Here is a 13,309-nt window from a genome sequence, read left to right as displayed (position 1 = left end):
ATAAATAACGATATCTGGAAATCTGTGGATAATAAACAATCAGATGTTTCTATTAAAATAAAGCCTTAATAAAATATTTAATGAAAAGAAATTTAATTATTGATATCACTGCAACTGGTATCAATGATATGCTGTGTACGAAGCGGCATTGTTCCGCTGACACCTGAAGTTTTTCGACTCATCATCAAATTTATTATGAGATTACCTGAATAAGTGATCACAAACTCCTCAACAATACAATTCTAAATAACGCAGAATGCCACTTGGCAGAAACTTGCAGATCATAATCGCTGCCAACATCATGTTTGCATATTCAGGGAAAATTTTGGAACATCTTGTTCCGAGGTTTTCCTTTGTTTACTTTTATTATCCCAATGTATAACTGCTAAGATCAGCATTCGAAATTCTTTAATAACAATAAATTTCGACACTTCCATTGTTTCAAGCATTCGGTTCTTCTTGCGGAATCGGATACATTCCCCCACTTAACTATGATAGATAGCTGTATAAATTCATTCCACTTACGCCTTCAGTTGTTGCCTCACTTCTTGGTAGGACAGTTTCTTGTCTCCATCGAAATCAGCAACACGAAGAGCGTTTTGAATGTCTTGGATCTTGTCACGCTTGCCCAGTTTACCCAGGATGTTGTTGTAACCCTGAAAAGTAGCGAACATTTTAGAAGAGAAAATGCAAATTCTTACTTTCTCTTATAAAAAGAGTACAAAGAGATGTAATGTAATCTTTAAAATAAGTTGAAATCGAGATTTTGATAAATCTCTATGCCTGGGTCTGAAAAATACATTTTTGGAATCATAATTGTCTGTGAACATTAGTACTCTGAGCTAGATGAATGAAATTTTGTATGTGATCATTATATCAATTTTGTAGATATTTCAATCAAATTTTGTACGAAAACCATTTAAAGATTAATTCTTTATCCGTCCTGATAGTAGAGAACAAAATAACTACAAAATGCAAAGAGCTAGACAGATATAATTTAGTGCACAGTTTAACATCTAAAATATAAACCTGTATCAAAAGATTTGAATTAAATCAGATCACGTGTTGATCATCAGTCGCTCATGCATGTAAACGCGATAGCTTAAAAACGCAACAACTTAAATAAAAGAAATTTGGTATATGATCTTGCTTCTAAAATTGCAGTTCTATGTCAAAATTTGGAGTCAATCGGCGGATCAAAAGGTGTTCAAAATGAAAAATCGGTTTTCTTCACTATCTAAGATACACAAAACATTCATGTGCGGGACACTGAAAAAAAAAAAAAAAAATCTGCATTCGTAGCAACACCTATCATGGTTCACGATTATTTTGTATGGGAAAGTCACGATAGCATCTTTATTTGAGAGCATGCTAGAAAATTTCGAATATATCCCTTTCTCTAGTTTGTTTCAATATATTCATTACTTTTGCAAATTTTTACGTGAAGGTTGTTGTGATTTATGGCACTGTATAAGCCCGCTGACAGGTATCTGTCAGCGATTTAAGCCGAGCGAGCATCTCTTGTTTTTTCAGTAGCGCCAACTGCGGCCAAGAGTATGACTTAGCTATTCACGCGTCACAACCCTTTTTACGGGGCGGACTTCATTCCTGTATATCATTCACTCATCCACAGATCGTAATTTAGACCTGAATCAGAGAGTGATCACCTCTGAACCAGTAACCCCAGTGGTATTACTCTCGACTTGGAGAACTTTGAGACCACGATAGATTTATACGTGCGCCAGCCACTCCACACATGGGGAGTCTTCGAACTCACAACGTAAAGGATGCGAGTCCAACACCCTACCAACCAGGCTATCTCGGCCTCCTCCAAAGGCCGGGATACATCAGATATATAATACATATGGTATGATGATATAAGGCCATACATAAAGGTATGATGATATTTTATATATCTAACGATATCAATCTAATGTGTAACTGTGAAAGAAAATTATTACTTTTAGTGGTGCTCTTCAATTAAATTACAGAGCTATAGCATCCTCTGCAATTATTTAAAAAATTTCGACAATCATACGAATTTAAGATAAAATTCAATAATTAATCGTATTCTTTCACCGCAAACTTGTTAACTTTAATTCAAACTACAACCAATTGGTATTTTCAGTTATTTCTGTCGAAATTAAAACTCAGTTGATATTTGTAACTAGGGGTATATATCATTTCGAAAATTCACCGATCTTGCATTATTCTAATTCATCTTGTGCTAAGCAAAACTTCACCCTTTTATGTTCATATTTAGCCGAAGAAAGATAACATGGCTTTGTGCGGGTAAAACCTTTGTTTGACTTTAAATTACAATAAAGATAATTGAAAAAATGACAAATTTTCTACATTTTGTGCATCTTCTTTCACTGATAATTTATCTGGTTATTTCTTTAATTAAAAAATTAATTTGATAAGATCAAGCAAAAAAATTATTACTTTTATAGTAGATTATTAAATGAGTACTTACCTTCTTGAAGAAATCAGCGATCTCAAATTCGCTATTGGATTCGGCAATTTCAGCCTTGACTTCGGCGTAGGTGTCGTTTATGATAGCCAAGAACATGTTCTGTAAAAGAAAAATAGGTTTTTCTAAATAAAAGTATATTTTTCTTTAAAAAAAAAATATTGAAACAAAAATATTTATCTCTATTTAAGAAAGGTTTTTGAAATAATTTAGAAAAAAAAAACACAATCGAACTCACCATCAGAACGAAGAAGACGAAGAATATATAACACAGGAAATAAATCGGACCCAGAACTCTGTTCGCGTTCTCCAGGGCTTCGAAGTCAAAGTCTCCAAGGATGAGACGCAGTAAGGTGAACCTAGTTTCAAATAACGAGAAAAAAAAATAATTGTTGCAAATTTCAAATTATCATATCTTTATGAACAGAATGACACAAAAATGTAATTTATAGAAATATTATCTAATAGTTTTATTTATTTATTTTATTTATATAATGTTTCTGAAAGTAATTATTTTTTGGAGGGGGATTGAAGTTAAAGGAGCATGTAGTGAATAGCTTATAAGCCAGTTAACATCTACGCTACCCGAGCAATTGCTTTTGTATTGTGGTCATGTTACTGGGCTGCGAACCACAAGGTCCCAGGTTCTATCCTCACTCATCTCAATTCGCTGCAAGCATATCAGATTGGAACCTTTTAAGCAATGGTTGAGAACAAATGGGACAAAATGTCAAAAACTGAGATTATTCTTGCCTATTCATAGCACTAGACCATTTTACTGTTGCTGTTAAGGGACAGCATGAACCAGTTGGGAATTAATACTTTGATATATATTCAAATGAATTACGATCCTAAACTGCCATTATTATTATTTTTTTAAATATAGTGATTATATCCTATCCATAGTAAAAATTGAAAAAAAAAGGGTGGGTGGGTGGTCGGAAGTTGATTTCAAAAACACAGGTAAATCAGTAACATACCGTTGTTTGTTATGAGCAAACACATCCAAAAAGATCTTAGCCTTTCAATCATGAAAGATTTTCACAAGAAACTATCAACAAGGTTTTTTTGAAAAAATTGACCAAAGTGGTAACATTGTAATATAAGAAATAGAAAATTACGACCCTACACTACCAAAAGATGCTAAGAGACCTCGTCATCTTTTTCATGTCTAAATCATCATCATAACTTTATTACGCCGATTTGACTCTTGATCGAATTTATCGAAAAACAGCTATGAAAAATCTATCTCCCCCCCTCAACCTATTAATGATGTTACTCTTCTAAGTAATACCATTAATTATTTAAGCACAACCACTTATTAAGTAATTGCAACGCCGTGCTATTACTCACCTGTTATGTACGGAGGTTAAGAACCTAGAGTTCAAGAACTCTGCAGTATTCTCTTGAAATCGGCAAATTTAATTCAAAAATACAATATGTATAAATTATCTTTTTTAAAATGATTTATTAATTAAAAATTTTTTTAAAAATGGGATATTGCAGATTTTTTTTTTTTTTTTTTTTTTTTTTTTTTTTGTTTAAACCAATCCAAGATTATTTAGAACCAAAAATCAGGACTGCTCTGACTAATATGGGACTGCCTGTTTTTTTTTTTTTTTTTTTTTTTTTAAACTACACCCAAGTCTATTTCATACCAATGAACATAATATCATAAAAAATATGATTTACAGAAATATAATGAGACATTTAATTTTTTTTTTCTTTTACTCTTGCAAATATGCTATTACAATGTTTGTGGGAGGAGAGTTTTAGTGTAAGTTTACAATATAATTTTACAAAATGTTTTTGAACTCTTTTCATTAAAAGTGTATCGCTCTCATACCCCCATAGGGACAAAATATGCATGTGCCAAAAAATGCAGTCTAGTCTTTACGTAGATTTGTTCTTTGCTTGCATTTACTCTTTATATGGACAACGAACTCTTTCATTCGGGACAAATAACAGAAAATAATGGTAAAGAGATACTTACACGGCCGTTCCAAAAGTGCTGAACTCTTTCACAATGCTTCCGAACAGCAAGTAACCAAGTTGAGCGAAGGCAAAGAATACGATGAAAAACATAACGGCGAAGCCTCCAATATCTTTTGAGCACTGTAAGATAAAGAGAAAAACTCGATTTATTTAAATTGAAATAAGCTTATACAATTTTGTGATAAAAAAATGCAATTACCAACTACTTAAAGTCTAATTTTTTTGTTATTTACTCATTAATAAGATATTAAAATATTCTTGAATTGTCATAATTTAATTCAACAAACCAAATCAAAGAACAGATATTCGATGTAATGAGAATTCTATTAACAAGAATTTAGAATATACATATCAATATTATGTGTAGTAGAAAGTGTGAATTCTATGTTAGGTTTCTTCACAATAAACGAACAAATTTGAAATTCTTCGGTAATTTGAAAGAAACAGAATAGCTACACTTGAAGAATTTCTATTTTTGGTTTTTATATCATAATAAAATACCGTGCATAAATACATAATTTAGAAATTATAGTAACGATTTATTACTTACTCATTCTTTTGTTTTTTATTGAAATGATTTTACTGATCGTTTTATAATGATAATAACTTAACTTTTGCATTTAACTCATCTAGTCAAAAATTAAAAGAAAATTGGCAGTTAATGGTTTAAATGCTATTTTAAAAGAAATGAAGGTACAAACCCTGGAAAGTGTTGAAGAGAGCTGAGTCATAGTCTTATTGAAACTAATATATTTAAAGACTTTAATCCATGCAATGAAAATATCCACAGCAACGGCATTATTGTATTGCATTTGCCAGAAACCTAAGAACTCGAAATCCGGGAAAATGTCCGGTTTAGCTAAAAGCTCTTCCAGCATGTTGTCAACGACGATGGTCCGGAAAGCGGAGAAAGCGATGCAAATCAAAGAAACCTGAAAATTATAACTAGAATGTCAGGAAATAAAGACAAAAATGATGTACAAACATATGAGATTAAAGACTGATTCTAGTAAATTAATACAATGAAATCTAACACTGCAAAACTTTATCTGTCTTCTTCGAATGTCATATTTTCGTACACATTAATTTAACTTGACTTGCTTCATAGATAGATAAACATATTTGTAAGACAGACACATTGCAATCGATTTTATATTGTAATAGAATTTTGAAATATTTTACACTTGTGTAAATATTTACCCAATCACAACAAACTATTTAATTTTTTCGTAACTTAAAGATCAGTTAATTGATTAATTTAACAAAATTCTGATTCCATTCAAGCCTATATAGTAAATATGAAAAAAAAAATGATCTCAGGTAATGTTTGTAAAAATAAATCATATATTAAAACCATCAAAAAAGAATAAAACAATTTAAGTAAAGAAAACCTACTTTTTAATAAACTAATAAAAAAGTATTTTTAAAAATTGATTTTATTCAATTTATTTATGACGGAATGTAGGACAAATGTTCTTCATAATGGCAATTTTCAGTAGAAAGCTATGATTGAATCTAGCCCATTTAGATTGCATTTTCACCAATAAACACATGAGGACAATTATGACAGTAGGTATTTCTCAAAAAGCATTATTAGATACCAAAAGATCAATAGATTAGATATCAAAAGCCAATATAAAAAGATCTAATACCAAAATAATGCTCGATAGAGCATTAATTCGGAAAGAAAAGAAAATGCATTAAAAGCGAGTTAATACAAACTTCATTAAAAAAATACACAACATTTAGAATTAATAAAAATATTAAAATAAACTTTTCAAAATATAAATTATAATCTTGAATTCTATAGAGGCATCAAGTGTTCAACATAGCATTTCATAAAAATGAGACCATGGTGGCAACCCTTTTAAACACTTTTTTTGCTTCTTAAATATTTTTAGAATTGTTCATCCAAAAAATTAGCTACTGATTTTAATTACTTACTCCAATGACAAGCAAATCTAATATGTTCCACACTTCAGAGAAATATACACATCCATTTTTCTTGATCTGTAATAAAATGAAAAAAAAAAGAACAGTAATATTAACAGCTAAACTATTCCACATAAAATTGCAGCATCAGAACAGCAAGATATAATAAAAGTACATACGACAGAATAAATCTATTATAATTATAATTTACAAATTTTGGATAACTTTAAAAAAATTTTATTACTTAATGTAACAATCAAAGATATTTTCAAAAGAATGATTTTAAATAATTTATATTATTTAAAAATTAATTTCAACATAATAATTTATTAATTAAATTTCAATATAAGCCACTACTTTCTCAAACTGAACTATTCCTAAACTAGGTATCAAGAAAATTATCAACCATTCAATGGAAGACTGCCTAAAATTCTATAAATCTTTATTTTTTCCTGGTTTCAAATGTTTATCACAACTATCAAACTAACTATTAAATGGAGAACTCAAAAATAAATTAAAATAATATAAAAATTCCTTTTATTCAATTTTTAATCAACTACTGGTTTAAAAAAATCGGTAATTTTTGAAGAGACATTTGTTGCAATAAAAAGCGAACTAACTGCTTTGAAAATGGAAATTTTTTTGAAAATTTTCAATAGAGAAGAAGCATTTTAAATATGCTAAAAATCTGATTAACTGGACCTTTCAAATGTTAGAGATATTGTATGACTTTACTATCCACTATCATTATTCAAATAACTTAAGGCGCATTAATTCAGATAATTCTTATAGCCATCGACAAATTTAAAGGCGGAATGCCTTTGAGTCTACAGACTCAATCAGAAATTTAGCCATAACTTATTGCATATAAAACAACAAATCTGATATTTTGTATTCGATTTATTATATTAACATTTAGTTTTGAAGTTATAGAGATAACTATTAGAGATAACCTTGATCATTTGATCGAAGTTCAATGGACAAAGCTGATGTTCCATTCTTCATATTTCTAAACAACTTATAGTAGGATATTACAGTCGAAATTCGATCATATTTGTAATTTTCAGCGGTACAGAGATTTAAATTCCACGATCCACGGATCAAAATGTCGAGATTCTGCTTCGATTATAAATAACGAAAAACAACTAATAAGAACAATTGTTGTAAACAACCATTTGCCATTTAATTAAAGTGCATAACGTCTACGATTAAAAGATTATCTCTTTTAGAAGTTTCTCATCGTAATTTCTTTTTTATATTCGCTATTTATTCAACCATTTCTGAAATACGAATCAATGAGATTTAGATTTATAATAACTAAGGCGTTTTTCTCCACAATAGTGTCTAAGTATTTCTTCACAGTATTGTATAGAGATATTTTAATTTTACATCAATTGGAAGAACCGAAATTCTTTTGACTCGAGGACATTAGTTTTAATATCTCATAAGCAGTGATCATAAGAATTGTCACCTCTACTTTACAAAAATTCTACTAATTTCGATTCCTCTTCGATATAACTGACTGATGTTTGGAGTCCCCTTCAACAACAAATAATTTTTTTTAAATTCAAAAAATCAGTAAAAGTTCCAACTTACTTCGAGAGACTCTTCCACGATGTAATAAAGGATGAAAAATATAATGCAAACTTCGCAAGCCATTATAAAATAATCGTAGGGATTAACATAGCGAAGCAGCTTCACGGTACGAAAACTCCAAGAAGGAATCATACCACCTGTTGCAGGAAATTCAAAAACTAATCTGGAAAAAAAAATAATAACAGAGATATTATTTTTATTTCAGAAATTTTACGCACAATTTTTCATGCAAAAGAAAGAAATAATTAAATTTTAATGAAAGATTAGAATAACATTCTGAAACTGTAATAGCATTAATTGGGAAGAAAACAATGACATTGACTAGTCAACGAGAACAAAATCTATGCCAGCAATTCCCTTCCCTAAAATTCCACAAGGAAGATGTTTTCACCTCATCATTATATTTGGCTTTAAATTATGAATATATATCGGTGTGCGGGATCCCACGACTGGCACCAGGGTCTTTTTACCCCTTTTCCCCATCACTATATTCCTATCTTGAAATAATTTACCATATGTGCTTGAGCATTTTAATCATCTGATGAATTTGTTAACACCTTGACTAGTCAAAAAAGACACATTTTTTGTGCCTGCAATCCCCCTCTCCAAAATTCTTTTAGGAAGATGTTTTCACCTCATCATCATATTTGGTTTCAAATTATGAATATATATCTTTGTGGGGGATTCCACAATTGGCACCAGGATCTCATTACGCCTTTCCCCCATCACAATACCCTAACTTGAAATAACTTATCTATGCGCTTAAGCATCTTAATCATCTGACGAATTTGTTAACACGACTCGATAATGTACTTTCATAGAATCTCTTGTACTCTAGTTCTTTCACGTAGCTTCAGCCTCACTAGCCACTCCTGGAAGACATATGGATTGAATTTTTGTTCGAATGCAAACTCCTGAATGTGTGTATCTGAATTTAGAGCTGGTCACTTTGATCGGTCATTGAGATTAAAAAATTAAATTAATTATTTAACTTTTTAATTATGAATATATAATCATCTAAAACGATAAATTAAACAAAATCATCATCATATATTTTTGTAAGGGACATCGCACTTCCAGGCTTAAGGCTAGGCATTGCTAATGTATCAACTTCCTAACGATAACCGCCTTTCTGATTGATTAAAGAGAAATTCCCCAAAATTATAACACATACGATTAATAAGTAGTTTTATAAAACAGTATTACCCGAAATATTACAATGAATATCCAAAAGAAAGGAATGTGGAACTCTGATTTTAAAATTGTGCAACTCGTATCAGGTACTTACTTAACAACACAGAAAAGATTCAAGTTGGCATTGTAGACGGTGAAGTCGATGAAGACGGCTCTTGTAGCACGAGAGATCCATAAGTTTTGTTTCAACACTTCCAGGCGGGCAAGGGCTTGCTTCTTGGTCACTCCGAGGTCTCGGAAGGACCCTGCTCCGGTGTAGGTCGCAAGAAGAGCCCAGTGATTAGACCCGTTCATCTCTTTTTCCGTATGATAGACCCATCTGAAATAATGATTACCAGATGCAGTATGATAGACAAAATCAGTCAAGAATACAGAATTGAAGTTTTTTTACAGCAATATTAGAGACCCCTAATCAATTTTTGACTAAAGAAAGGCTGTGGATCACGACTCCAAAGAAGGTCATGATCCTTTGACACTCTTTTCTTTTTTCTAATTCAATGTTTGTTTACAAATATAATTTTAAAAATCATTTAGAATTAAAGTATTTCATTAAAATTTGTAAAAGATAGTTTGAATTAAATTCACGTTTCACAATTTTGTATTATTAAAAGCCTGGGTTGTAAAAAATCGAAGGGAGTTTTTACCTCTAGTCTATACGGTTTATTAAATTCTTTTAAGTGTAAAGATTTTTCCAGTTCACTTTGTCTATATTCATAAAACTAATTTATTAAAAATTAATATGATAAATAGACCAAATATAATATAAATTCAATAGACGTCAATACATTCTGGATTAGATTAATACTTTAAAAATATTATCAAATATGAATAATGTTAATGCAACGTGAAAACGATAATATATAAATTAAATAAAGTTTAATGACTAATTAAATATGTTCTAATACAAAAATCGTGCTAAAACACCAAAAGAAAATATAAAACGGAAAAACATTTATTTCACAAAGAAAAAGAATCGTTATTAATCTTAAGACGAGCAGATGCAAGATGTACAATGAATTATTCCATATATAAATAAGTAAAATGCACTTTACGTCCTATGGTGAAATAAATGCCAGGAAACGTGCATTATTGTATCCTATATAATGCTAATCGAAACTTGACAAGCAGCAACAAACATAATTCAATCGTTTTCATCCTTAAGCAATCGTTTCAATTGCATCATGATATTTCGGAATTAATTCTACTGAAATTGAACAGATGTACTAAATTTTTCCTTATATTTTAAAAGATCTATTGCTTGCCATATCTTATTTTGGTCTCGAAAACAGAACATGTTCGCACTATAACAGAATTTTGAAAACTCACTCATCGCAGGTATTTTATAATTAATTTGGGACAGTAAGCCAAAATCGGAATCTCTGTTTCAAAATAATTCGAAACACACACACACACACACACACACACACACACACACACACACACACACACACACACACACACACACACACACACACACACACACACACACACACAAAAAAAAAAAAAAAAAAAAATTAACTTTGACGTGACGCACCTATGGATTGTTTTTCAATTCTATATAATACTGCACTGAGTTTCAGCATGAAATATAATAAGATCTCGATTAAACTCAAATTATCCGAAATGAAAAAATTCTGGGAGGCGAAAACATGGAAGCATGCAAAGTGACTGAATGGATTGTTAAGAACAATTCAGGAAAAAAAAATCTGGAACCAAGAAATTATAGAAGCAGTGTTACAGTTAAATGCTGAGTTGATCGAATAGTTCAAAATAGAGGACAGAGTGACAATTGAGAATGAAGAGTTGCACAAGAAGTAACCTTAAGTTAAGAATTTGTTGTGTCTTTCCATAACCTATTACAGTATTTAAATGCGTTTTTTTTTTTAATGTGAAAATTAAGTGATAGTTGTACCGGTTGTAGCCAACTGTAATTTTAAACATTAATATTTTTCTTTTGAAGAAATATAGAAACTATAGTTCATCTGTTGTTGTCAGTTTAGGCTGTTTTAATATTTGTTGAACAATGCAGAGAGAGTAAAAGCTGCTGATGACCTTCTAATGAAAAGATGGCGAGAGCTTGCTGCTCACAAGCGTTAGGAGGAACGCTAAAGAAAGAGAGAGAGAGTTTTTTGAATAATGAGCAATTCATTTGCTATATACAAAGTATATACTGATGTTTTTACTATAATCCTAAAAATATAAGCAGTTTACAAAGATAGTTTTAAATTCACTTTACACTCAAAGCATTTCAGAATTATATATTGCAATTAAATAAATAATAGTAATGGATCTTCATGGCTTAGTCGAAAAAAAAAATCGCTATTGGAAACCTCGTTCTTCTCTTAGTTCGATTAATCGATGTTATATAACTAAGCTGAAATATTAAAATTATTTAAGTATTTACTTATTAGCATAACATATTCTACGATATTATTCGATATTATGAATACCGCACAATATCATGAAAAAATCGTGTAATAATGTTGTTGGACATTTTGTACTTCTTCATCTTATAATAAGCATCAATATAAATCATGCAAAAAAATATTAGAAATTGCTTTTTCAACATAGAATTTTTGGTTAAATAAAATGACAGGAATAAAATGCAAAAAATTATTTTTCCATGAAAAATATTTGTAAATGACATTTTCCTCTTACTTCTGAAAAATAATGAGAATAAAGAATAATAAGCAAAGTAATAAAAACAAAAATAGACAATGTATTAGATTTTTCAATAAATTTATTTAGGATCGTAGAAATTGTTAGATATGTATAAAGTATACACTAAAAGAAATAAGTCCAGACAAACAATTCTGATCAAATAAAAAAATAATGTCAATACTTTCCTACGAAAATTTATGGCATTTTTTACGAGAACTGCTTTCTATTGTTGTCTAGATATTTCAGACAACTGTGTTACTTGTCTAGATTAGAGAATGGTATTTACAAAATAAGTCGCAGCTTTAAAAAAAGAAGCGTAAAAAAGTTTTTGTTTTTGTTTTTTTAAAGAACATGCAACTATTGTTCTAGTGAATATAGAAATAATTTTAAAAAAAGAATAGGGTTTTTTTTTTTTTTGCGAATATATTTTTAAAATACATTTGCAAAGATAATGAAAAAGATAAATTCTTAAAAAAACTAAAGATAATAATTTTATTGCTCTAAATAATGACGGATCAGAGCATCTTGTGGCCTTAGGCAAAGTATATTATGAGGCTCTTTCATTAATAAACTGGTTATTTGCAGATTTTTAATTTAATCAATATGCTAATGGTGAATTTCAAAAAAAAAAAATTATTTTCATGAATTTGTTAAAATGTAAGTGCTTTTATTTATTATGACTTATTACAAGATTGTGCGATATTCAAGTTTGTGTAGAATAATATTACAGCAGTTATTTGATGTTTCTAAATATTGTAATAACTATGTAAAAGCAATGAAATAAACAGGAATTTAATTAATTATTCTAAAAAGGGTATCAAATAATTCCAATATTATAAAATTCACAAAATTTGTAACAAATTTATTTATTTTTAACAAGGCTCATGATATTTTTTTTTTTTTGGTCGAATGGCAATGCGGTTCTCTCTTTTTCCATCACAAGGGCCTAGTTAATTGAAGTCATATAAGCATTGTTGAAGAAGGTTTTATTATAGTTTCTTGTACTTAAATAAAGCATCCAAATATATAAAAAAATGATGAGACAGAAGTTTGCGATGGTCTTCAGTATATTTTTTTGCACACATCAGCTATTACATTATTTGCTTAGTATTTTAAATATTACCTATGAATCTTTCTTATGATTCTATACCTGTCAGATGCTTTGACACTTTTACCAAGACGCTGAACTAATTTTTACAGAAATAATTAATTTCATCTGCTTATCCCTCGATGAATCGGATGAGATGTTATTCGTTCATTACATTCGTTACATAAAGTTAGTTCTGTAATGAAAATTGGCTTAGATTTGGCGAAGAACCATCTATATGGAAATAGATGCTACTATAAAATACCGAAGTGAAAAGATAATTGGTAGAAACTGTTGACTCAGACCAATTAGCTTTCACAATGGTTCATTATATTAAAAGATGAAATGAAATATTTAAAAAGAAACAATTT

The 13,309-nt window shown here is 29.7% G+C and overlaps 1 protein-coding gene across 1 annotated transcript in view; it reads right to left on the bottom strand.

Annotated features, from left to right (window-relative positions):
* The window catches only part of LOC129963628 (polycystin-2-like), a 65,174-nt gene that overhangs the window by 15,030 nt on the left and 36,835 nt on the right, over positions 1 to 13,309 (bottom strand). The window contains exons 6-13 of the mRNA XM_056078109.1: positions 9,285 to 9,509; positions 7,997 to 8,159; positions 6,413 to 6,478; positions 5,170 to 5,400; positions 4,467 to 4,588; positions 2,712 to 2,832; positions 2,477 to 2,575; positions 526 to 656 (exon numbers count right to left, since the gene is read on the bottom strand). Coding sequence (XP_055934084.1) covers positions 526 to 656; positions 2,477 to 2,575; positions 2,712 to 2,832; positions 4,467 to 4,588; positions 5,170 to 5,400; positions 6,413 to 6,478; positions 7,997 to 8,159; positions 9,285 to 9,509 — 1,158 coding nt within the window. The remainder of the gene's footprint in view (positions 1 to 525; positions 657 to 2,476; positions 2,576 to 2,711; positions 2,833 to 4,466; positions 4,589 to 5,169; positions 5,401 to 6,412; positions 6,479 to 7,996; positions 8,160 to 9,284; positions 9,510 to 13,309) is intronic.

The sequence above is a fragment of the Argiope bruennichi genome, chromosome 3 (genome assembly GCF_947563725.1).
Source record: "Argiope bruennichi chromosome 3, qqArgBrue1.1, whole genome shotgun sequence".
In the NCBI taxonomy this organism is placed as follows: domain Eukaryota; kingdom Metazoa; phylum Arthropoda; class Arachnida; order Araneae; family Araneidae; genus Argiope; species Argiope bruennichi.
This window is presented reverse-complemented; position numbering and strand designations above follow the sequence as displayed.